Raw genomic sequence first — 26,297 nt, forward strand, 5'->3', positions numbered from 1 at the left:
TAATATTAATGGGGGGGATGGGACCATCCTAAAAAGCAATTTTCTACCATGAAGGATGCTTCTGATCCCTTTGAAATAATCCAAGTAAAGCTATGAAAAGATTGTGTGCTCTTGCCTAATTATCTGATTTGGAAAGCATCATTCAACTATACCAGAACCATCCGGGATCAATATTATAGACACCCTAAATTTAACCCCTTCAGGAATAATGTTAATCTCCTCAATATTAGCAAAACGTCTTAAGCCTGCATGCACAAAGGTTAAAATTAGGATATGCCTCACTTTAACATGTTGTCAGTTAATCCAAGAACTCAACTTCTGACCAAGGAGAAGAAACTCACTTGAAACTGGTACATATCTGAACTCCTAAAGACCTCCAATCCTGAACTGTGCTTCTAAATTTTAGGAGTGCTGCAATTTGTTGTTGCACTTACTGATGGAGTAAGGGACAGATGAAGAATGAGCAGTGTGGTCTTGATGTGAGTAACTAGGGGGTGATTAGAGTTTTTGATTGAAATCAGCCCAAGGTTGTATATTTAACAAATCTGCTTTAAGAGGATAAATTTCAAGTTTTTATCTACACTTTAAAGCCATTGGAATTTTTCTTCATTCTGTTTTAATTATTGTTTGTTTGTTTGTTTGTTTGTTGCCTGTTCTTTTCTTCACATCATTAAGCATTCTATAACATTACTTTCGATTCAAAGAGAAATAAATGCAAACTACAGATAAATGAGACAAATGTAAGTGTAAGACAAATGTAAGTTAAGTGATTTAACACCCTCCGAGATAAATTTAAGAAATCCATCGACATATCCCAATGATGTAATTCACTTTTTTATTTCAACATCAAAGCTGAGAAAATCTTGACAGATCAGGTATCCTGCTGATTTTTTTAAAAAGCTGTTTGTAACATTCTTTCAAATGTGCAAAAAAAGAAACAAAAAAAGGATTAAACCTTTTTTTTCCATTTAACGAAACAACTCTAACAAAACAGATACACCAATTATGCTATTATGTGCTTTAGCAAAAGAGCAGAATAATTCAACAAATACATTATGGCACACGAGCCTCATAATAAAGGGAAAACTTTACAATGAAAAGGTAATGTAGTGCACAAAGCTTCATTTAAAAAAAAAAAGTACAATAATGTGGCATAAAGTAGCCTGTTGGGTTTATTTTCTAACTAGCATCTTTTGACTATTAATGTTTATCATAATCCAGCGGGCACTTCAAGATTGAGGAGCAAACAGCTTTGTTTTAAAAGGTGCATTGCAGAATAACATTCCTACTAAAGACAGATTGGCAGCATGGCAGCATATAAATTCAGGCACATCTGAATGCAAAACGAATAGGTTCATTACAAAAATCTATCCAGGACAGTGCAAAATTGTAAAGTCCCTCAAAAGGCAACAATTGTTTACAAAACATCATTCAAGACCGAATTACATCCAGAATTGAATTAAAAGCATTAAAAGTATTTTTGGTACCTCCAAGGTTTATATGACAATTATACTTCAACAATGTTAGGCTGATAGCTTAAAGGCATTGCATGAAGTTCAGATCTTGACTAGTGCTCACTTCAGATCTGAAGGATCACATTATGAAGCCACAGTGCATTTGAAAAGAGCTTTCAGAAGAGCGAGTTTGCAAGGCAGAACAATTGATTCATTTGACTGATTCTGCAAAAAAATATAGCTTGAGATCCAAAAGTCCACTGGCCAAACAGTTGGCTTCTAGCTTAGGTGTTAAAAGCAATAGCATTAAGAACATGTGTATAAAACGAAGGCTCAGGTTCACACCAAAACATATGGCAAACACTAGCACCAATATCCAGCAAGAGTTGGGCACAGGACCACTGTGTGAATGAAGACACTGCAATGCTTATTGAGGTGCCTTTTAAACCAGATGGATGCATTGTTTGATGTAAATAGGAATGCACATTTCAGTTCAGGGTGATTAATAAGGCTGTGATATATACGATAAAGGCATAGCTGATTTTCAGTGGCGCTGAATCCTGATTTTCAGGGCAGGAAGGATATGGCAATTCGGTTTTGTCCACCTTCTGAAATCATAGCAAACATGATTGATTTCAAAAAGTTGGTCTCACAAGGAACCCTCACAATGATTGCCATTTTTTTCACAGAGAAGCAGAGGCTTTGTTGTATAGGGTTATCAGAAAGCTGAATGAGGACAAATAAGGTTAATTGTTTCACTTTCATGGCATCTGTGACAAAAATTACAGGGGGGGGGGAGCCCAAAAAGCTTAAGCCTACATGTACAAGTATATGAAAATATTTTTCCAACATCAGAAAGACTACTTTTTCAATTGCAGAATGTGCTAGTAACTGATTAAGGTCTTGTCAGTTTCAGATAGCAGCCAAACCAGCAGGACGGTATTAGTCAAGGTCACAGTGTGGAGCTTGTTAAGTTGCTGTTAGCACTCGTTAGGGGAGTGCTGCACTCCGGAGAAAAGCTGCTCAAGAAGTGATAGTTTGTAGATACTCAAAAAGCCAACGATATTTGCTTTTTAAGGCTGTGCCTGCCAGGCAGAGGACCTGAAGACATGCCCTCCTTTTGCCAGACAACTGGTAATCTTATATTTGTACTCTGGTTCCACAGCTGCTTAGGAACTTAATCTGTGTCCATCTGAATATCAAAACATCACAAAAGTTGAATGTTTCTTAGCCCGAGCCTAAGAGGACAATCATGGGAGGGACTGTCTTATTTGCGCAAAACAGAGGGCAATCTTGTCACAAGGGCTTAAAGAGCAGAGAAAATCCTGCATGGGATTGCAGCTGTTAATTTGTGTTCTCTCCCTATTTGCCTCTCACTGAGATTCCTTCATGGTGAAGAATTCTCACTAGTCCCCAAAATTACAGATGTATATGTGGCTGAAAAAGCAGAATGGCTGTTGCCGTTTCACTGAAGGGCACAATTCATAACTAAGTCTCTTCATCCAGGAATCAGTGATCAATCTTTTTATAGATGTGTTGCGAGTAATGGGAACTTGACCAGAGGAGACCAGAACTTGACACTTACTTTGTGTCAGTACATCCTGCAGTGCCCCAAAAGAGGAGGGCTGGAGGCAGTAGAGATGGTTGGCAGGAAATCGGCCTGAGCTAGAATCCACAGTGGCACTCAAATTTAAAGAAAGGTTTTGCACACAGAAAAATCACTCTTATAAAAGCCCGAATAAACATTTAAAGCTCCCTCTTTTCTTCTTTGAGCCTCTAAATCAGAGGTGTCCAACTTCGGCAACTTTAAGACTTGTGGATTTCAACTCCCAGAATTTCCCAGCTAGCAAGGTGGGTTGCAAACCCATATTTGCCTACTACCATGTTTTCCCGAAAATAAGACCCTGTCTTATATTTTTTTGAACCTTGAAATAAGCGATTGGCCTTATTGCCATGCACTCCAAAGCCCGATTGGGTTTATTATCAGGGGATGTGTTCTGTCCTCCTTCGCCTCCATCCGAGTGATGGCTTAATTAGCCAGAACTATCAGCCCTGGCAGCAAAATAGCGAGCGTATGCCAAGTGTCTTTGTTATCTCCCTTGACGCTGATGAGTCACCCAGGAACAAACTTCAGCTCTTAGTTAATCAGTTGATTTGCCTGCTACGAAGAGGCACAGCAGCTCGTGCTGCCTTTATATCCTGTGGGGTGTGGCTCCATGACTCAGCACTTCCTAGGTCTGCCCCACCCCTGCTTCTGTTGCTCCCTCCTCTCCTGCCTACGAAACCTAGGGTTCAACCAAGCCTGATTGCCATCAGCTGGGTCTGAAGGCGTGGCCTGGGGGGGGAAAGAGTCAGGGGATGGAGGCCTCGTTATCTCTTCCACCTGGCCTGCCTCTGGCTCCTGGAGCTGAGCCAGGGAAGCTGGTGCTCCCGAGGTAAGTCCTGACGGCCCTTCCCCCTCACTTTCCAAGTCACTTTCTGGCAGGAGGCCCGGCTCCAAGTCACTTTCTGGCAGGAGGCCCGGCTCGGGGAGGGCGCAGACACAACAGGATGTCTTATTTTGGGGAAAACAGGGTATTAGGAACACATTTGAGGCAATGTCCTTTGGATGTGGACAAAAAGCAGAATTAGCTGCCATGAAAGTCCTTTGTTGAAGGACAAGGTTTGTTTGTTTTTGGTGTTTACTCCTAAACCAAGTGAAGACTGTCTTGTCTCTCAAGAATATTAAATTTGATTGATATGCAATAATGATTTTTAACAATCGCTAAGCCTTAGGCACACCTGATTGCATATGAGAGAAGATAACTGAAAAGGGTTTTTTTTTTCTTGTGGTTTTGTTGTATTTTAACCTGTCGTCTGGTTATATAGAAGAGCTACATTCAGTTGTCTGATAGGTGAGCTTTGCATGTGTGTATTATATGCACAGAAACACACACACTGCATTCAGTAAGGTGCTTTCAACAAACAATAGCAATAAGGATAATACAATGCTTCCAGCAAACTAACAATAATGACAACTAGATATTTTTCTTAAGTTTCACACATTTAACAAAAAGCGATTTCAATTCCCAAGCCGGACCTGTCCCAGGTATGCTGGCATTAAAACTAAAAACTTCTTCCCGTGCTAAGGGCCTAGTCCTATCCCTTGCCATTTCTGGCTTCCTTATTTGCATCCCTTTTGCCTGTTAATGTCAAGGCAAAATCAAGGTTTGTTAGGAAAATGGATGTAGTGTAGGTTCCTTAAATAGACTGAGGCCAATTTTAATCCTTTGCACTGTGTGAGGATAGACAGAAACTGAGTTACGGTTACATATATCTACTCAGAAGTCTACCTAATTGGCGTACAAAGGACCTATTGTAGTCCTGTACTTGAAAAGTTCACCATTCACTTGGATGGGAAGGAAAGCTTCCAAGCATTCTTTCTAGGTCTTAGATGGAAGTTCCAATCCAGCAGAAGTGAATTGGGGCCCGGAGGGTTGGGTCGGGTGGGCAACCAAAGCAACAAATACAATGAAATCTTTCTACCCTTAAGGAACCAGTAGAAAAATAGCAAAAGTGTTTCCCTTTATAAAAATAGAAATACTGAATTATATTACTGTAGCCTGATCCTATGCTTGTCTATTCAGAAGTACTGTATGTCCAACAGCTTCTGTGGGGATAAACTCCCAGTTAAAAATATCTAGATTTGCAGTAAAAGGCTGGATATAAATTTGCATTCTTTGATTATGGCCTTACAAGAACTCCTTTTGTTGTTAATAGATCATGCAATATATTACAATATAATATGGACAATGTAATATATTGTATATACAGCATATATACAGTGTGGGCATTTTGTCTTATTTCAAAGGATACAACTGTACCCATTTTTGGCAAGGCACTTCATATCAAATGTCAAAGCAGGACCATTGATTTTTGTTCTTTTTCTGTTTTGAAAATAGGTACTTTATGCTATTAATAAAAAGCAAGGCCATTAGCAACGAAGTTCAGGCTAGATGTGTTGGCAAGAGCACTATAAAAACAAGAGGAGATCCACAACATTTAGGCATATATTTGGGAAGGGAATACATTTTAACAAAAGTGGTTGCTGTCGATCATTTGTAGATTTTGACCTGCCCTGCCCTGGATGTGTGCGTTTCGCTTTGGAAGGTGTCAATATGTGTAGGACCCAAAGGACAGGATGTGATCTCAGCTGCATTGCAAAACGTTCTTGTCCTTTCTTCGTTGTTCTCTTGCCACCAGTTATGACTCAACATAAGGCTCTGTTGTTTTGTGTATAGAGATTCTCAGTCATCCAGATCATGGTTGTCCCAAAGGTGCTTTTTTTCAAGAGGCAACTGAACTTTCTGGTTTCGTTTTGTTTTTTTGAAGAGGTTTCGCTTCTCATCCAAGAAGCTCCTTCAGCTCTTGTCTGGATGCTGGGGAATGGAAGGAGTTGTCTGAGAAGCAAAACGTCTTCAAAGAAAAACCCGGAAAGTCCAGTTGCCTCTTGAAAAAGCACCTTTGGGACTCTGTTGCTTTGGCAGATACTGGGGAGCATCACATGCAAATCCAGGACCTTTCTCAAGGAGACAGATGACTTTCCTATTGTGGAGCGCTGATTGGATTGAATAGACCTGGAATTTTCTGAAAGTTATTTTCAGATACCACCTAAATATGTGCAGGTGCAGCTCTCCCACAAAGTTACCTCCAGTGGAAAGCGAACAAGTAGAATGGGCAGACCATTCCATTCCTGGTAGTTGGCAGCACGGACATAATTTTTCACCTGATCAGTTGGGTGTTCACAGTTCTTATGTGACCTGTCAGTTAAGGTATGAAGTAGATGGTGTACTATGTATAAACTGATCAATTATATTTTCAGATAGAGGTCCTTAGGTGATTCACAATTAATTGATACAATTTCATATTTTAATTGGGCTATGGTCTATTAGCTTTTGTAATGGTTAGCACAGAAATTCACCCTCCAATGGATAAGGGGAGACATCTGTTACGTTTGGACCCTCATTGTGAATTTGGCAGGCCAATGAATTGAGTTATGCCAGTTTTTAAAAATGATAATATTAATTTTCAGTCCACCTGTTTATCTTTACTATGGTAAGCTCTTTAGGGCTGAGCCATCCCCCCTGGGGATACCCCAAGAGTTTAGCATCTCACACTTATCTTAACAAGTTAACTGAGGGGATTTTTTTGCTGAAATAAACTGGACCATTCTACAAAGTTTGAGGGGAAAGATTAATCTATTTGAATATTGTATATGTGTCACTGAAAGGAATGAATCCCAACAAGGAAATCTTAAATTCATATTTTCCCTTCTCTTTTCTCTTAAATTTTTTTTTTAAATGGGAGTCTAACCAAATCTTAGTCTTAATCACCATTGCTTTGTATACTGTCTCTGGTTGGTATACTTTTCTTGTATCCACCAAACAGCCAATAAACATTAAATGTAAACATCATCTACTCAACTCAGCTGGGATTTTTGCCCAATTGATTTAAAAACCAAAGATCATCCAATTTCTCTATATGATACCAGCAAACAGAGTACAGAAATCCTCAGGCTTGTGTTTTACTAACACAAACACACTTTTTTTGTTTATAAAACCACTTATTATGTCCAAAATTATGAATGTTCTGCCATTAATGAAGTTGACCGTCATTGTTTTGGAAATCACCAGTGATCATTGAGTATTGGAGTGCTTAGACATGATACCAGTTCATCTAAGCCTGGCGTTTTTTGATGGGATGCTCAGAATCCTGTAGGCTGTTGGTAATCTAAATTCAGACTGCTTCTTGCACAGGTTCATCTTCCTGTTTGTTCACATAGCAGGGAGGTAAGGAATGCATTGAAGCAGGTGCCATGGCCAGCTGGTTTGAAATCTCCTCTTCATTGTGGGGCGTGTTCCTAGCTGCAGGAGCATGCAGACGGTGAGCATCCAGCATTTCCAGCAATAAATCGTAAAGTGGGACCACATTCTTGCACTTCATGTTATAGAGGTGCTCCATCCCTTTATTGCTAGAGGTTCACATAAAAATAAAATTAAATACCATTATCCCAAGAGATTCTAAGTTTGACTCTACTCTTGTTTGGGGATTTGTTTTGAATGATGCAAAGCATGTTCAAATATATTGATGACTAGCCTGTCTAAGTGGGGCAGTAAAACATAGATTGTGGATTATACTGGAAAATCAGCAACCTGACTATGGAGAATTTATTCATTTAATTAATTAAATTTAGGGTCCATCCATTTACAGATTACTCCAGTGACTGACAGTTTAAATTATAAAAAAAGAACCATGCACATCCAGGAAAAAAATTCAAAATAAAACACCCAACAGGAGCTCAACACACACCCTGTAAGCCGCCCTGAGTCTTCGGAGAAGAGCGGGATATAAATGTAAAAAAAAAAAAAAAAACCTACCCCAAACCTGGGAGAATAACAGGAATTCAAAGACTTCTGGAATTCACTGGGGAGGGAACTGTACAAATTTCAACGGAGGGAGATAGTACTCCAGAGAGAAAGAATCAGGCCAAAGGAGTCATCTGCAAACCTCAGATTAGTACCCCATTTTAGGAACAAAGGTACTATAGCACTTTTTAAAACAAACACAGAATTTTCTAATCCCATTTGACCTTTATAGTGCATTTGAAAATACTTGGACACTGTATATTAGATGGATCCGGAATGAATGAATAAATTGAAAACATACAACAAACAAAAGAATGCAATGACAGAAGTGTAACATGAAGTACATTTGGCTGTCATAATAAAACTAGCACATTTACCATTGCACTATCCAAAGTAACTGAGGCCAAGAGCAAATAAAACTTGAGAACATCTGACACACCTCCCTTTGCCATTTGCAGCGCAAACGAATGCTGAAGTTTAAATGATTTCCAGCATTCTAGTGGCTCTCAAGGGAATTTAAACATTGGCAAAGTTTACCTTGTACTGTCAATTTTCCCATGACTCTTATCATTCCCTTAAGTTTAACCATAATAGTAAATTTCAGGAAGTGGTCTCTTTTACACAGAAGACAGCACCAAGCAGCCATGTGCTAATGCCCGCTTGGAAACCACTCACCTCATGTGCCTGATGTGGGAAAGGATGAGGAGGAGCTGAGCCAAGCGCCTATGTTGCTGCTGTTGGGAAAGACCAGATTTGGCCATTAAATGCATCAAAGTGTCAGTAATCTTATCCAGAACACGATGGATATGCTCTTTTTCCTCCAGGGATTTCAAGGTGCTAGAAAGAAATGTGTAGATCCCTGTGGGAGTAGAGAAGAATTAGAGGAGAGGAGAGGAGAGGAGAGGAGAATTAGAGGAGAGAAGAGGATGCCTAGCATTATCAGTATATTATAGCAGATTTATTGATTAATCTAATGAACATACATTATATAAAATGATAAAACAATATGGTAATATAAAAATATTCATTTAAATAATTAGGTAAGATCATCCCATAGTACGCTGATCACAATCTGATCTAGATAGATAACTCTCAATTGAATGGCTTTAGCTACAAATGTGGCAGTCTTTCTTACTACCCACGTATTTGAACCTTGGGGGAAGTACGATAAGCTTTTTGATGGGGTCCCAATGGGCCGTCCTGTCAATTAGCAACTTTAAATGCTGTTCTATGGCTAAAACATGTAGTTGGCAGTCAAAAAAGAAATGAGTGACAAGGTAAGCTGATTATTACCGAAGTGCAATTTATCTGTTAGAAAGTTGTTGTTGTTTTTTAAACATAGAATACATATTAGCATAGCTGACCAGCACACTGTGCTCACCTTCAGGAGGTTAGACGAGGAAGGTACTACAGACAGAAGCTTAATTTTGTATACCTGTATCTGAGAGTAAGACTCAAAAAAGTCAATGAGTCATCCTTCTCAATAGGAAGAAAGGAACAAATGTTCAAGGCAACCTTCCTCAACCTGGTGCCTGCCAGATGAGATGGGACAACAGCTTCTGGAGTTCTGGAAGCCTGAATCCAGACATATCTGGAGGGCACCAGCTTAGATAAAATTTTCTCAAACTCTTAGTGAGCTAAATAAATGAAAACAAAACACAACAAACTTGAAAAAAATGATTTAACATAAAAATATTATACAAAAATTATATAATTTGAATTGAGGTTCTGATCCTGACATACACATATACAATAGAAGAAAATAAATGTATGACTATTAGCAAGCCTAGAAGTTGAGCACTGATCAAAACATTTTGTGGTAAGATGTATTTATTTGTTTGTTTGCTTGATTTCTAAAGCTGCCCATCTCGGTAAATGACTCTGGGAGGCTTACAATTCAAAGATGGCACAATCTTGCCATAGGACTTTAAAGCGCTCCATAGGAAATAACATCCTTATGTGACTTACTGGTACGTCAGTCTGTCATATTGAATCACAAATGATCAGCCTATGGCTCAACAAAGTGAATAAATCATGATTAAGTTAATCATAAGTTTCTGCATCATGATGGCCATTATGGTAACAAAGCCCTCTTTCAGAAATGGTCATTTTTGAAACAACAAGCCTTTTATTCAGAGCACACACACACACACAAAAAGGAACAGAAAGAAAAGAGACAACCTAACATAAACATTGATCACTCTCACAATAAGAAAGTCACATTGTCACAGGCTACATGCCCCTTTATCAGATCATCAGTATTCTGGCTGTATAGCTCAGACTTTGCAGCTGGGTGCTTGAACTACAAGCTGAAACACATTAACTCCAGAGAATTCCTATAAAAGTCAGTCCATCCCTTTCACAATATAGGAGGGAGCAGACTAGAAGCCAAGTTCTTAGTGCCATCAGTCTAAGTGCTGAGTATATGCATGTTCGTTTTTTATGCCTTTTCTCTAAAGCAAACAATTTGAAGAATACATAAACTTAGGGCTTTGGTTTAATTTTCTGACCTTATTTCCTGGTTTCAAAAGCTCCATTCTAAAGAAAGTTACTTCTGTGGACACATGATAATCAAGTGCAAAGAACATCCTACTGGAGACTTAAATCTAGTGCAAAATACAATAGTTATAAAGCTTCTCAGTATAAAGTATTTATTTTGGGCTGAGTATCTTGCTTATAGCTATAAGGCATGGCACTCAGAAGAGTCCAATGTTATGTTGCAGAGTCACTTTAAAATGAGATGGGCAGCAAACACATTTAATAAATATGACATTTTGTTTTTATGAAAAAGATTACTTTATGTAATTAAATGGGCAGTATTTATGTATAGTAATCAACATCATGTTTGTTACTGAAATGACATCTTGATTATGCCCTTATATCAAGAAGTAAGCTGTTGTCTTAATACCTGGGGAAATTCCACTTGTGTTGTCTTGAATTGCAGAGTATATGTGTAAAAACCTGCCATATACAGTTTGGGATCCACCACATTTAACCCATTTTAATATGTACCCCATGTTTGCCAGATCTCTTCCAGCTCTCTTTCCCCAATTTTTAGTTGGACAGGACTGGGCAAGTCAAAATCAGTGGTGAAATTCAGCCAGTTCTATCCGTCTCAGGCAAACCGGTAGTGCTGATCCACTTGCCCAGACATCATCACGTCCCATTTTTGATCCTCTATGCATGCATAGAAGCCTCTGTGCATGCGTGGAGGGGGTATACGTGCTCACATTTGCAAACTGGTAGCGAACTGAATTTCATCCCTGGTCAAAATACATAGGTGATGAATTGTATTGACCTTCACAAGACATTAATTGTAATGCTACCAGTTCACTCCGGTTCGGGTGAACTGATAGTAATAAAAACTTGGGCGGACTGGTAGTAAAAAAAAGCTACCGGTTTGTCTGAACCGGTATTTCCGACGATTAGCTGTGCCGTGCAATTTAGATTCACTAGAAAGCATGAAATCATGCGAATCTAAATCACGCAGTACAGCTGCTCCCCCCCTCGCTGTTCTACTTACCTTCAAATGGCTCCTTTTTCCACACAAAGCATGCGTTTGGTGTGCACTGCACATGCGCGCTCATGCAGCATGCATTTGGTGCACACTGCACATGCACCCGTGTGCAGCATGCATTTGGTGCACTGTGGATATGCACACGTGCAGTGTGCGCTTGACACGCAGCGCACATGCGCGGGAAGTGAACCAGTGGCAACCCACGAAGGATTTCACCATTGTATAGATCTATAGAGTTTGTTTCACTTGGGACTGTGGGGACTGTGTTATGGACATTTAAGATACAGTAAATATATTATGCATTATACATGATAATTGTATGTTGGATTTAATCCTGCTTTTTTATGAGTTTACAATAATAATATGATAATTAGCCTGGCTATAAGGTAATTTAACTGAAGTGGTGCTATGTTGCTTTTGATTGTCTTAGTCAGAGATAGCCATTCAAAGTTCATTTTCTGCCTCTTGCTCTTGATTTTCTTAATCACAATAACTGCTGTGAATGCTGTATTGTCTTCTAACAAATCTTCCTCTTCAATCAGTTGCTAAAATAAAGTATGCTTCACAGTTCTGTATCTTGTTCTTATTTAACATTAGCATTGCTATCCTATTTTGTATATATTAATGGTGGTTTGGTTTGGTTTGGTTTTGCTTTCTACGAAAACAGAAGTACTTTCTGCATAATCTGTTCAGAATGCTGATGCCACAATAACTTGTGTTGTTGGTTGCTTTGACTACAGAAGTTTCAATCCACAGAGAGTAGGCTAATGAGAATAAAATGACACTCAACAAAAATGAATAACATGCTATCCTGTAAGCACCTAACATCAAAGTGTTAGTTGTAAACAATAAGGGCCAGTTACTATCCTAATAAGATGGACTTGGAGGTAAGAATGTACTATGGGAGTCCCTGTGAATTTTACTCTCTAGTCGTTGCCGACTATAGGGGATGGTGCTCATTTCCATTTCAAGGCCATTGAGCCAGCACTGTCTAAAGATATTACTGCAGTCATGTGGCCAGCATGACACCATAGAATGCTGTTACCTGCCCACCAAAGTGGTACCTATTTATCTAGTCGCATTTGCATGCTTTCGAACTGCTAGGTTGGCAGGAGCTGAGGCTGAAACAGGAATTCACCCCATTGCATGGCATTTGGGTCTCAAACCTGGGCTCCTGGCTTTCCAACTGACAAGTCCACCATCTTAACTGCTAGCCATCGTGCCATCCCAAGAATGCAGTATACAAAACACATTTTTTTGAGTATTGTTACTCTAAAATAAGATGGTTTTACAAAACATTGTCTTGGCTCCAAAGACAAGTCACTGTACTAACAACAATCAAAGAATTACACAGAAGAAAAATCGTTTCTTCCTTCAGTTGTCTCTATGGGATTTCCTATTTTGTTCAGAACAGCCCAAAAATGTACATGGAGTGTTTTTCATGGAGCATGGGTGGCAGTGAGGAAGAGGAGAGAATACAAAACTTTCCATTCTTGAATACCTGAACTACAGTAGCCACTGTCCATGCTACTATGTCAAAGACAAGCCACAAATAAGGTCAACAGCTTAGAAATTCCTTTGCTCTCTTTCACACTTCAGGTAATCTCCTCAGACATATAGAGGTAGTGACAGTTACAGTCATTCTTTTAGTGACTGTTTGAAGTTACAACGGCAGTGAAAAAAGTGACTTATGACCATTTTTCACACTAATGACCATTGCAGCATCCCACCCCAGGGTCAAATGATCAAAATTTGGATGTTTGGTAACTGGCTCATATTTATGATGGTTGCAGTGTCCCAGAGTCCCAGAAGGTTTTGTGACCTTCTGACAAATAAAGTCAATGGGGAAGCCAGATTAACGTAACAGCCTTGTTACTAACTTGACAACTGCAGTGATTTATTTAAGAATTGTTGCAAGAAAGATCGTAAAATGAGACAAAGTTCACTTAACAACTATCTCACTTAGCAACAGAAATTTTGTGCACAGTTGTGGTTGTAAGTTGAGGACAACCTATATATTGTATCAATGATAAAAGGACAGAGAAATAGAACAGAAACTTGACAGGTCCATAGCAGAATGCCAGGGATCAAAGGACCTTCACAGAACCATCTTCTGGAATCAATCTTCCAAATAAGAATGCCCTATAATATGGTGCCACCTAATAATGCCAGGAAGGATACAATGGTTGGTGATATCTAAAGCCACTGAGATATCCAAGAAAAAAATAATTACATTTTTCTATCCTTCTCCTGGAATAAGTCATCTATTAGGCTCAGTTGTAACTTTAAAGACACATGTCTCACTTACCAGAATTGAGTAGGATGATAGATTTAAGGCATACAAATTCTTCCCCCTGGACGTTCATCATTCGAAAGCGAGAAGAAGTGGCCAGCAGCATGTCAAATATTTCTACCATGCCTTCAACGCACTTTCCTTGATTCCTGCAAGAACAAATGCGTGTGCATGAGTGTTCAACAAAGAGAGCTGAAATGGCCATGTGCCATTGTCCATGGCAGGAGTCTCCAAACTTGACAACTTTAAGACTTGTGGACTTCAACTCCCAGAATTCCTCAGCCACCTCCCCGTCCCAGTTCATTCATAACCATTCCCATGCTAACATTTGAATTTGGATACAGATGTTGGGTAAGATAAATACTAGATTACAGAAAACAATGGAATGGTGTATACAAGCAAGCAATTCATAAATGCAACCAATCATTTTAAATTCCCTTGATTCCAATACTGTAATCCAAATACATGTAGTTGAGAAAATTCCATTTTCATTTCAAAATTCCAAACGCTGAATAACATCTATACAAATAACACCAATTTAATGTTTGACTTATTACCTACTCTTCTTATTCTAAACATAAATAGCCCACTGCTGTAGAAACTATCAGATACTTTTTCCTCCAACTATCCTGTCTACAAGACAAGGCTGGAAATTTACAGTCATTGCAAAGCCTTTCAACATATAGCTGTGATAAAGCCGCATGATTTTTAATTCTCAAAAATTCAATTTTTAAAAAAAAAAATGTTCTTATAGATTGCCAGAGGTAGAAGATTGCTTAAAAAGAGTTTCAGCCACATGTCTTGTATTAGTTAGCTTTCCTCTTTTGCATAGCTTTCAAATCTTGGTTCAAAAATTTCTAAGGAGGCCTGTTTGGTGATGTCTCAACACAATACCCACTGTGAGATGGTAAATCACATCATACAGTCAGAGGCAGATATTTCATCCAAGTGACTGAAGGCATTTTCTTATACAAAAGTAAATGGACATATTTTAAGTGTGTGGTTAGAGAAGTTTTACAAATAGTTTCTTTCCAAAAAAAAGTGGGGATGATTAACAGCAATTATTTATGACTGCTGCTTAGACTTCTGAGCAAATATTCAAGTAAGTAGTCAGCCAATATCTTAATGTTCCTGAAAAAAGTACATTTTTTTAAAGACTGAAAACAATCCTTAAAGTAAATCAATCCCTTTGGAAGGTGTTTCTGCTGCTTCAGGGAGTGGCAACGTTTCTATTGAGTCTTACAACTAGGCCTTATTCTGGTAAACGGTATAGAAATTCTGCAAAATATGACCCAAAGCAGGGGTCTCCAACCTTGGCAACTTTAAGCCTGGCAGACTTCAACTTCCAGAACTTCCAGAATTCTGGGAGTTGAAGTCCGCCAGGCTTAAAGTTGCGAAGGTTGGAGACTCCTGATCCAAAGGACAGAGATCGTGCTATGTCTGTATCATCCAGTATCCAGGGAATTGGATTATGGTTTTTCACTCCCTGATCTCTCAAAAGCAATGTGAGTCTGATCCCTGAATAGATTCACTTTTGCCAACTTGGGTGCCTGAGAACAAAGAACAATATAATTCCTTCAATTGGATGGACAGAAGAATGGGGGGGGGGGTGTCCCTGAAAGCATTTAATCGGTGCTCTGCCTTGCCTATCCCCTTAAGGTCTAGTTAAAAAGATGCATGTCAGCAATTTTGCAACAAGATGATTTTTATTATACTGCCACGCCCAGCTGTTTGTTGCTGTTAGGATCAGAGATTGGGTTAATTTAGGATTGGTGGCTTTCACTGCTTTCAAATTCTTGCAATTCTTCCTAAATGCAGGCAAGCCTAGATGTATCAATTTCATGTGTGAAATTGACAGTGATTCATTCGATTTCCTCTACTTTTCAGAGGGGGATCAGCCAGTTGCAAAAGGAGGGTTACTGTTCCGGGTGGGGGTGAGGGTTTCCCTGTGACTCTGGTCCCAAAATGAAGAGAGTAATGGATGCCTTCGTTTCAGAAGCTAAGTGGCAAGACTTCTCACCAACTGGGAAGCCAGACTACCAGCAAATTCAAGATTTCAAATTCTGCAAAAGGAAAGATTGACTTCACTGGGCTTTCAAATATATTGCGGACAAGCATGTAGTTTTTGGGCCTATGTGGAAGCTACTTGGAACTGGGTTCAGTGAGATGCTGCCCACCCATCATGATAATGAGGTTCTCCTCTTGGGAGTATTTGCATTGTCTTGTGCTACAAAAGTGGCAAATACAATTTAAATAAAAATATTAAGCAATGCTAATTGTTTTCAAAAGCAAAAAAAAAAAAAAAACATGGAGAAAAATCAGTAGACTTGCAGACCTCTTTCTGCAAAAAGGGTTTTAGCTGCAATTCCAAGTTCCAAATCCAATAGCGACAGTAGCAATTTCCACATTCCTGCCAATATTGGGATAGCAAATATTATCTCAGAGACTAAACAGGGAGCAGGGAGAGGAAGCATGAGATTTTGTAGAAAGTGATCTACAATGATGGCAGTTGTTTCCTTGCCACAAGAACTGATACAGTCTAGTTTTATTTCTTTGGCAGTTCATATGGACAGCTCATCCCAAATTAAATGGTTCAAATAAAATCTCTCTTCCCCCATGCTGTTTTCATTTTCCTAATAAGCTGTTGGTAAATGGGAGAGCATATTCATTCTCTTCTTTACATTAAGAAATTAAATTAGCAATACGGTGTCCTTTTAAGATTTGGAGACATTTTAGAGTTGGAATTAGGGGCAAGGGTGATACTTTAAAGCAGGAGGCCTCTGGAAGGCAAACATCTCCCATTCCCACTTTAAAGCATCCAAACCTCGTCAGAACAGCCTGAATCTAGGGCACCCCCTCAAAGTGACCATCTTATCAACAAACTTCAGTAGCATGATTTTAGAGTAGAAGGAGGATACAAATGCATGCTGAAGTTGCATGCAGTCCTATAAATCAGGGGTCTCCAACCTTGGCAACTTTTAAGACTTGTGGACTTCAACTCCCAGAAGCTTTGCTGGCTGAGGAGCTCTGGGAGTTGAAGTCCACAAGTCTTAAAGTTGCCAAGGTTGGAGAACCCTGCTATAAATGACTCAGGTGGTCCATGGGTATGTATCTATGTATGTATGTATGTATCCATAGGTGGATATAGTCTTGAGAGACTGCAATTAGTATCTTTCTATACAGGCAGCATAATGAGGTAGATTTACAGCACCAAGAAAACTGATGTGAAATAATATGAGATGTATTGTATTTGATGTTCTCAAATACTGTGTAAATAGTAGATCAATTTATCCAAGTCTCTAATCCAACTAACCATGGCTGGGCAGATAAATATATTAACAGAGCAGTGATAGTCACTTCTCTATCTTTTTAATTCTCTAAGCTTTTGCCTAAATCCAGTGGAATTGTTGGAAGCTACAGATACATTCTCACTCCATTCTTCTCTAGAAAGTCCTAAGTCTTTTGATTTGACTATGAGAAATTTGCTTTTATGAATATATATAGATTTAAAAATGAATCAGTCTTCATAAAAATCTAAATGTTTTAGAGGGAAAAATAAGTATGGTATAATGTGATTAATCTATGCAAACAACAATTTATTAGCATATGATAATGTTGGCATTATGTTAGAAAAACATGAGTTAGGGTCAGTCAGACATCTTACAAAGTTAAAAAGCTCAAAAATAACAGAGATGAATATGTTATCAACGGTCTAGGTAAGAGAATTCCTGGGACTTTTATCCAGTTTGCAGATGACACCCAGCTGGGAGAAGTGGCTAATACGGTAGAAAAAGAAAAAAGAAGATTCAAAAGCATCTAGATCAGAGGTGGGTTTCAGCAGGTTCTGACCAGTTCTGGAGAGCTGGTAGCAGAAATTGTGAATAGTTCGGAGAACCAGTAAATACCACCTCTGACTGGCCCTGCCCCATCTATTCTCTGCCTCCTAATTCCCAGCTGATCAGGAGGAAATGGGGATTTTTGCAGTAACCTTCCCCTGCCGTGCCCACCAAGTCACACCCACCAAGCCATGCCACACCCACCAAGCCACACCCACAGAACCAGTAGTAAAAAATTTTTAAACCCACCACTGATCTAGACTGGCAATCACTGGCATTTAAAAATATACCTATAAAATTCTGCCTTCTAGATATGAAAAACTAAAACCCTAAGTTATAGGTTGGGCGGGGGAAAACAGGCTTTGCAAAGAGTGCATGTGAAAGAGATCTGGGTGTTTTGGTTAGCAAGTTCAATATGATCCAGCAATATGATGCAATTGCTAAAAAGACCAATGCTATTTTGAATACCATTATCAAGAGCACAGAATAGAGGAATTGTTCCACCCTATTCTTTCCTAGACAGATCCCACTTGCTGCATCCAATTCAGAGGAGGGCTATGTATATAATGAAGGCCTTGTTATCTAGCCCTATCAATGGTAAAAAGATTTTTTAATACAATATATGTTTAACTGACAGAAGAACTAACTGATGGAGCAGTTTAAGGGGTTATCACATAGAAGATGGAACTTCTTGATTGCCCTAGATCAGGGCTCTCCAACCTTGGCAACTTTAAGCCTGGTGGACTTCAAATCCCAGAATTCCCCAGCCAGCAAAGCTGCCAAGGTTGGACAGCCCTGCCCTAGATACAGTGGCTTAAACTACAACAAAATTGGTTCAGGGCCAATATGGGGAGAAAAGAACATCCAGAGTGTATGAGTTGTCACCTGGCAGATTGGACTCCCACTTGAGGTGGTAAGCTCTCCTTCCCTGGAGAATTTCAAACAGAAGCTCTGTGGTAGATCTTGCAATGACCAAGAAGTGGGACTAACTGACTTCTAAGATCACACCCAATGAGTCTCCATAAAAGTGTTTAAGGATAAGGATTACATAGCACTGTAATGTTTTTCTATGATTGCAGGATCATTTACACAGAAACAAATCAATGCACCTGATTAGATGGGAAATGGTAGGTAGGAGATTATTACTGATGAACAGCACTGCATTATGGAGCCTTCAGTTCTCTTCATGACTTAACATGGTGTTGCTGTAAATATTTTCTTGGAGTAATCTTGAACAGACCTGCTAGCTGGTACATTCCAGATGTGCTGAGTTTCCAAATTTCCCAACCATACTGGCCAATATTCTGATTGGCTGGGAATTCTAGGAACACTAATCCCCACACATCCAGAAGGCACCAGGGTGGGAAAAGATAATATTTCATTAATGGGATGAATCACTGCAATCTCCCTGTTGTAAATCAGGGTAGCAAGTTTTCAGTGAAATATATAGCAACTTTTGGCATAAATTAAGGGTATCATCATGGAAGGTAGGGAGTAGGTTCAACTACACTAAAGCATGAAAGAAAACAAAAATTGCCGAGAGAGAAATGGCAGGTTGGATCGATAATTTATTTAATCTGATAATTTTTTTTAAAAAACTGTAGAATTGAGGCACTAGTCAAAACAGTCCAGTTTTTCTTTCCATAGAGACGGTAAATTGCTATTCCATCGTTAGAGGCTAAGCCTGGTTATTGCTGACAAAAATATTTCCTTTAGAAATGAGGCAAACATGTGGCAGTTGGTGTCAAGGGATGGGTGGTCCATCACAACATATCATCAGCATTAAAAAATACTGCCTTCTGGCAAGTGTTTCTCATATTGTTCTCATCAATATCACTCTATTTTGTTTTTACTGAATGATGCTTTATAAATAATCCTCAACAAAATTGCCTCAAAATCTAAAATAGCAACTTGGAACAAAGTCAAGGTAGGAAGTGGACTTCTTATACATTGATTCCTGAAGAATTGGTATCGCTGGTCAGAGTTTGGGCAAATGGAAAATTAATAGCCTTGAGTTTTTTAAAATCAATATTTTTCTTCATGTTAAACAGCCAATAGAATATAATTCTGACCATAATATCATGTTTACTCAAAAATAAACATCCCTGTAATCAATATTGCTTAGTTCTTGTTTAGTGTCCTGAAGAACTGCAGTCTGAATATGAACTTAGTCTTCATTTTTTTTTTTTAAAAAGCATTATACCTTGTTTTCAGTGCCAATACACACAGGGGAAAAAAACATCTCAATGGAAAGTTAGGCAAGGTTTAATTTTTCCTGAAAAAATAAATATTTCTGTTCTCTCTCCTGCCTTACTGTCTTTCATATAACTACTATTTCACTAGTAGACAATATTATTTCAGGAATATATTTCAGTCCAATTATCAGGTAGTGATCCAAAAGCAGAAGGATGAAATATTGTTGGCTAAGTAACAATGCAATCATAACTCTATTTGCACAACAGTAAGTTGCACTGATTTCAATTAGATTTGCTGCTCCAGAAATCTGCTTCAGACATTGACCTAGATACTCCAGATGAAAAGTTCTTTCTATTCATTCTGTTCTCCACAAACTTAGGTTCCATTAAAATTAAATCTATAGTGCCAATCCTGGTTACAGACTAGACAAATTTATTATGGTGTAAGTTCTCATAAGCCACAGCTTACATTTAAAATTATCAGATAATATTTCATAGTAATCATCAAAAACATTTGACTTTCCTAGGGTATCATATGAATGACTAACTTATCAAGGGGTAATTCTGAGGAAGAACTGATTATAAAGGCTCTTTCACCCAAAATTACATTCCTTTGAATCCATGCAATATGGTTGTTGTCTTGCCCTTCATGGGAAGTGGCCCCTTACCCATATACATCATGGCAGCTGTAATGAGCAGTAGAAATCACCTTTAGGTACAGAAGGAAGAGTCGCAATCAAGATAATGAACAGATAAAATACATGAAATAAAGGCTCAGCACGTTTCACAGAAGAAACAAATCTCAGAGCAATAAACAGTTTATGCTGTAATTTTTCTAACAAAAATATCCTTGCAAATGATTGTTCTTAGGTGGTGAATTCTTTTCACCAAGCAGGTGGTGTTTTCAACATATCAAATATTGCCAAGTGAAGTTCAAGGACAAATCTCCTATTTTCATAACAAGGCAGCTGACAGACCGATGGATGGCCTTTTAAACTTTCCTTTTAGACATCCACATAAAACCATTTATATTTTTACATAAATCCATCATGTTATGTTTTACATAACATGCTGGATGGGGAAAATTAAGACTATTAGGCGGTAATTTTTATAATAATTTCTGAGTTGGAACTTTTCAAAAAAAAAATTCACAGAATAGAATAATGGCTCCTGACTCATAATTTAGATCATTTGTAGTAATGGGGAAAAGGGTATTGTCAAAAGAGAAAAAACATGGGAGACATTTTTTTTTCTTGCTTGCAAGTCTTTGAGTACTGGCAACACAGAGAAATGGCTTTAAAATATGTAACAAGTAATGTATTGTTGCTGCACTTCCAAGTCAAAAATCCTATCTTTGCTCAGAATCTTATACTTCATACCCAGAGTAAATTTTCTCTGGGGTTTGAACCTTCTTCTTAGCTGCTTTTGATCTCTGCAGTGGAGTCTTCTTGTAAATAACATTTTAAACAATATTAGTTTTTAAGACCTGGGAACCTCATTTTCTTGATTATTTTAATTGGAATTTTTATAGTTTTGAATCGCAAGATGTTTATTAGTATTATGTTTTATGAATCGTATTGAATTCCTTAGCTATCAAATTGCTTTATGCCACATAAACTCAAAATTTGTATCTTTTAATATTGGTTGTAAACTGCCTTGAAAGACTTAACCACTGAAGTGCTGAGAATGGTTGAGACAGAGGATTGGCTAATTTCCCCCCTTCCCATCAGCATTAGTATTCCTACAGTTCAAGAGACCCTGAGTTTAGAACCACTACTGCAATATATATATGAAACTTGAAATTTCAACTTTATTATGGCCAACAACCATTATAAAACATTACAAAATGTCAAAGGTTTTTCAAAAGTCACATGATAAAGAGGCGGAAGCATACAAAACCACTCCGAGTATAGTTGACAACTGCCTTTGCTGGCACTAATAATCAAATAATAACAAGTCAAAGGTATGAGAATACGTAATAGGCAAACTAATCCTAATTATTTAAATATTACGGCTGCCCATACCAATACGCTATGGGCAGTTTACAGCTTCCTCAGAAAGATAGTACATAAAAATAAAGATACAATGTATAGACTCAAAATAAAACTAGACCCATTGTACAATTATCCTATATAACACTTCGTGATGCATAAAACAAGAAAGTTCATCAGTTCATAGAAAGTGAATCTGAAAACCCTGCCACAAAACAAAAATATAAATGTAAGAAGCGATTTACTGTTCCCAAAAAGAGTTATTACAAAGGAGTTTAAGAGGCTTGCATATTTTAGCAGGTGTTTTTTCTTTTTATTACAGTAACCCTTCTCTCCTTTTGGCTATAGGATCTCACCAGTAGCAAAATGGATAGAAGGTCAAAATGGTTGCAATTATATTGCATAGCATGGCATTTATAACAACAGCAATAGTATTACCAAATTGCAGACCAACCTGTCCAACAATAAGTTGGGGGCAAACAGCAGCTTTCCTGGATGCTCCACAGATCTCCACACTAGACCAATCATCAATATCTCTAACCAGGCACATTCTAGTAGATGAACTTGATCATGGAGTGTTAAGTCCACAAAGCCTAAAAAAAATGGAAAGGCAGGATTTGTTCAGTAAAGAGAACAATTTATGAGAATTATGAGGTCTGTGCCAAACTGCAAAGCTTTGGTTGACTCATTCAATTGCACCAGGTTCATGGATCAAAATGAAAATCAGGGGAAGCAAATAATTCATAAATATATATATGGACAAGACTGGTAATTTGACAAGTTGTTGCTTTTCTGTCCTTTAAAAAAGTAGAGAAATAAATCATACATGTTATCCAGCGGTGGGTTTCTACCGGTTGGCCCTGGTTTGGGCGAACCAGCAGTGGCAGTAGGGGCGGCGGTGGGAGGCTCCACCCACCCACCTGGATGTCATCATGGATGTCATCATCTCTGCATGTGCACATTTCCGAACCGGTAGCGAAGGTAATTGGAACCCACTACTTATATTATCACAGAATCATAGAGTTGGAAAGGATCTCAGAGGTCTTTCAGTCCAACCCCCTGTTCAAGGCAGGAGAACTTATGCCATACCAATCAAATGATTGTCCATCTATTTTTGGAAACCTCCAGTGATGAAGAATCCACAACTCTTGAGCGGCAAGCTATTCAACTGATTAATTGTTCTCATGATCAGAAAATGTCTCCTTACTTCTAGGTTGGGTTTCTCTTTAACAAACTTCCATCCATTACTATTTGTCTTGACCTCCTGTGCTTTGGAGAATAAGTCGATCCGTTCTTCTCTGTGATAGCCCTTCAAGTAGTGGAAGACAGTTATGTTTTCCTTAATCTTTCTTGTTGATAGGCTAAACATACCTAGCTCTCTCAACTGTTCATCATATGATTTCACCTACAGACCCTTTATCATCTTTATTGCTCTTCTCTGCACGCTTTCGATGGTTATGATGTAAACATTATAAGGCAAGTTCCTGTTTTTATAATGGAATCCTAAATGAAATGTGTAGTGGAATAATAGTATTTTTACATTTCAGAACTATTATGTTTTACAATGACTTAGCATTCTAATGTCTTAAACCATGTATTTGGAATCAAGCGTGTATTATATGCTAACACGCAAGTGCCCTACGTGGAATTATGTTTGTATGCATGTGCACACATTCATTTACACTACAGGAGTTATGACTTTTATTATTAGACAATCAAAACTAGGGGCCGGAATAGCTCAGGCTATAAGGAGCCTGTTATTAGAACACAATTGCCTGCAATTACTGCAGGTTCAAGCCCGGCCCAAGGTTGACTCAGCCTTCCATCCTTTATAAGGTAGGTAAAATGAGGACCCAGATTGTTGGGGGGGCAATAAGTTGACTTTGTAAATATACAAATAGAATGAGACTATTGCCTTATACACTGTAAGCCGCCCTGAGTCTTCGGAGAAGGGCGGGATATAAATGTAATAAAAAAAAAAACACAAAAAAACCTTATTTTTGAGCTAGGAAAAATATGATTTAAAAAAAAATCTTTCTCTCTGCCCACTTCCTAACAAGATTACATTATTAGTACTAAGATAGTGGTTTTTTTAGACAAAATATTCACTATGTCCTGTTCATATTCTTAAAGAGGAAATTTAGAGATGAAATGATGGACATATTTCCCTATTGCATAACATCTCTTGATTTATCACTGAATGCAGTATAATACTAGCTCCTTAATATTAAATCTAAAAATCTATACCCTTCTCTTTTTAAGGTACTTTTTAAGACACTTTTTTTCAGATTCATTCTCTGTCTCATTAAATTCTCAATTCTTTTGGCCTCAGTCAGCCAACATTTTATCCATAGGGAATGTTTTGCTTTCCACTAGTAACAGAGGTGGGTTTCAGCAGGTTCTGACCAGTTCTGGAGAACCGGTAGTAAAAATTTTGACTGCCTCCCAAGTCCCAGCTGATCAGGAAGAAATGGGGATTTTGCAGTAACCTTCGCCTAGATTGGGGAGGGAATGGAGATTTTACAATATCCTTCCCCTGCCACGCCCACTAAGCCACACCCAAAGAACTGGTAGTAAAAATATTTGAAACCCACCACTGATTAGTAGCACCCCTCCATGTCCACAAGAACTGAGTGGTCTCCAAGTATTGGATTTAACACAATTAAGAATATATTTCACATTCATGGTAGATCCTATCCACAGGTGCTTGAATTAAAAATAATCCGGACATAGAAATGCTCAGGACCTAGAATACAGATACATGTATTCTATGTCCTGAGCAGAAGTTGGATTATTTTGAGCACTGCTATATTTCCCCACAAAAGCTAATTCTCCATGAAGGTAGAACTGTTGTACATACAGTCCTTGTTTAGCAAATGCCTTGTTTAATAAGTTTAATTTGCAGTTAGGACTTCAATGAAACATTTTCACAGGTCTTTAAAACAAAAGAAAGCTGAAGTAAGATCGTAAGCACAGTTACAGTTTCACTAGTGACCGCTTTGCTTAATGACCAAGTTGCTGGTCCCAACTGTGATCACTAAACAAGGACTACCTATGCAAGAACTGAACAAACAAGTTTGTGCAAAAAGAAAAAGAATCTATTTAATGTGAGACACTAAATAGCCCATCCTTACATTATTTGATAATAAAAAGAAAACTTTAAAGGTAAGCCAGAATGTAGCCAAGTCAACAGTATCTCCTATATCTAAGTCTAGTATAGATTTCTGCTGTAGTTTATACTTGAACATTATACTAATTATAAGTTTAATAGGACACCTGTAATTGATTGCTCAAAGCAGTTAGTTGCGCTATTGATTGCTAAAACTCTACATTCTACAATTGATTGCTTAGAACTAGGAACAGGATGCTTCTGATTAGATCTGAGAACTATATGTCTTCTTCCTGAAGCTGGAAACAAAGCATTCTGCTTGAGGATAGGAACTGTTCCTTCTCCTATTGGAGCTTAAACTGATGAAATATTGTTTCAACTAATCTGTCCATTCTGGTATATGTAGATAAAAATACAGGTATTCCTTTTTCTTCTTCCCGTTCTTTGAAATACTGTTTTCTAGTATATCCAGAGAGTACTAACATTATTGACAATGTGAGAAATAACAGCCATTTAAGGAGACTAGTTATTCAAAAATCTACCAATTACCAGTTAGTGATGAAACAAAAGAGTTACCAGTTAAAATATTTGAGGTATCAGACGTGCCTGTTCATATTTCAATCTTTTAAAACATATTTAAATGAAATTGCAATGTATTCATAATGAACTGAATTTGAGGCTTTATTCTAATACTCCTAGCACCTCTGATATGGGATTGGTTATATTTTTGCACAGCTATTCGGGCATTCTTTGCTTTCAGAAGATATCAGCCAGTGCTGATCTAAGCCAGTTTAAGTCATAAATGAACAAAACTCCATTCAGCTTCCTCCAAAACAAAATGAAAGATCTTACTATATCTCAACCTAATGATAATAGATCATCCATGTACTTGTCCCAAATTGCTGCACGTGTGGTGTGTTGGCAGAAAAACCACACAGAGTAGATTTTCAGAGTGGTTGTAAATAAAGTAATATGCTAAGTATATATGATCAAAGGTCTTATGAATGGTAGGGAGCGGGAGATTGACCAAGAAAGAGCTATAAATAATACACAAATACCATTTAAAGAAATGCCCAGTTTCTGAAAATAGCAAATGAACTGTATGAATTTTGAAAACATTATTGAAATTCCATACAGAGATTAAATGACTCTTCACATATTGTACAGCAACTATTCAACAACAAACCCTTCAATCAATGAGCTGTAATAAAACAAATAGCAAGTATTCACTGAATTTTGAATTCAGATTAACATCAGTGAAATCATTGTGCAGTGGTTTTGTAAAATAATGTATGTATTCAGTAGTATAAAATTTAATATCAATTATCAAATTAGTAGCATTCATAAAAGATATTTAAAAAGATTTGGTAGGTTTAATTATCCTACATGAACAATATTTGAAAACAATCCCATATATTTCTGTGTGGTGTAGATGATTCTTGTGCTCAGTCTTAAAAGGGCAGAGATATTATGTACATGGGGTTCTAATAGCTTTTAT

The 26,297-nt window shown here is 37.9% G+C and overlaps 1 protein-coding gene across 9 annotated transcripts in view; it reads right to left on the minus strand.

The window, feature by feature from the left end:
• Nucleotides 1–822: 822 nt before the first annotated feature.
• Nucleotides 823–26,297, minus strand: part of ESR1 (estrogen receptor 1) — a 250,072-nt gene continuing 224,597 nt past the window's right edge. For 8 of the 9 annotated variants that reach the window (XM_058169403.1, XM_058169428.1, XM_058169383.1 and 5 more), the window contains 4 exons: nucleotides 22,145–22,283; nucleotides 13,684–13,817; nucleotides 8,534–8,717; nucleotides 4,257–7,464 (listed from right to left, as the gene is read on the minus strand). In XM_058169403.1, the coding sequence (XP_058025386.1) occupies nucleotides 7,230–7,464; nucleotides 8,534–8,717; nucleotides 13,684–13,817; nucleotides 22,145–22,283 (692 nt within the window). In that variant the 3' untranslated portion in view covers nucleotides 4,257–7,229. Of the gene's footprint in view, nucleotides 1,829–4,256; nucleotides 7,465–8,533; nucleotides 8,718–13,683; nucleotides 13,818–22,144; nucleotides 22,284–26,297 lie in introns of those variants that run through there. The other variant, XM_058169437.1, reaches the window with a different exon arrangement.

Source organism: Ahaetulla prasina, chromosome 1 (assembly GCF_028640845.1).
Source record: "Ahaetulla prasina isolate Xishuangbanna chromosome 1, ASM2864084v1, whole genome shotgun sequence".
Classification (NCBI taxonomy): domain Eukaryota; kingdom Metazoa; phylum Chordata; class Lepidosauria; order Squamata; family Colubridae; genus Ahaetulla; species Ahaetulla prasina.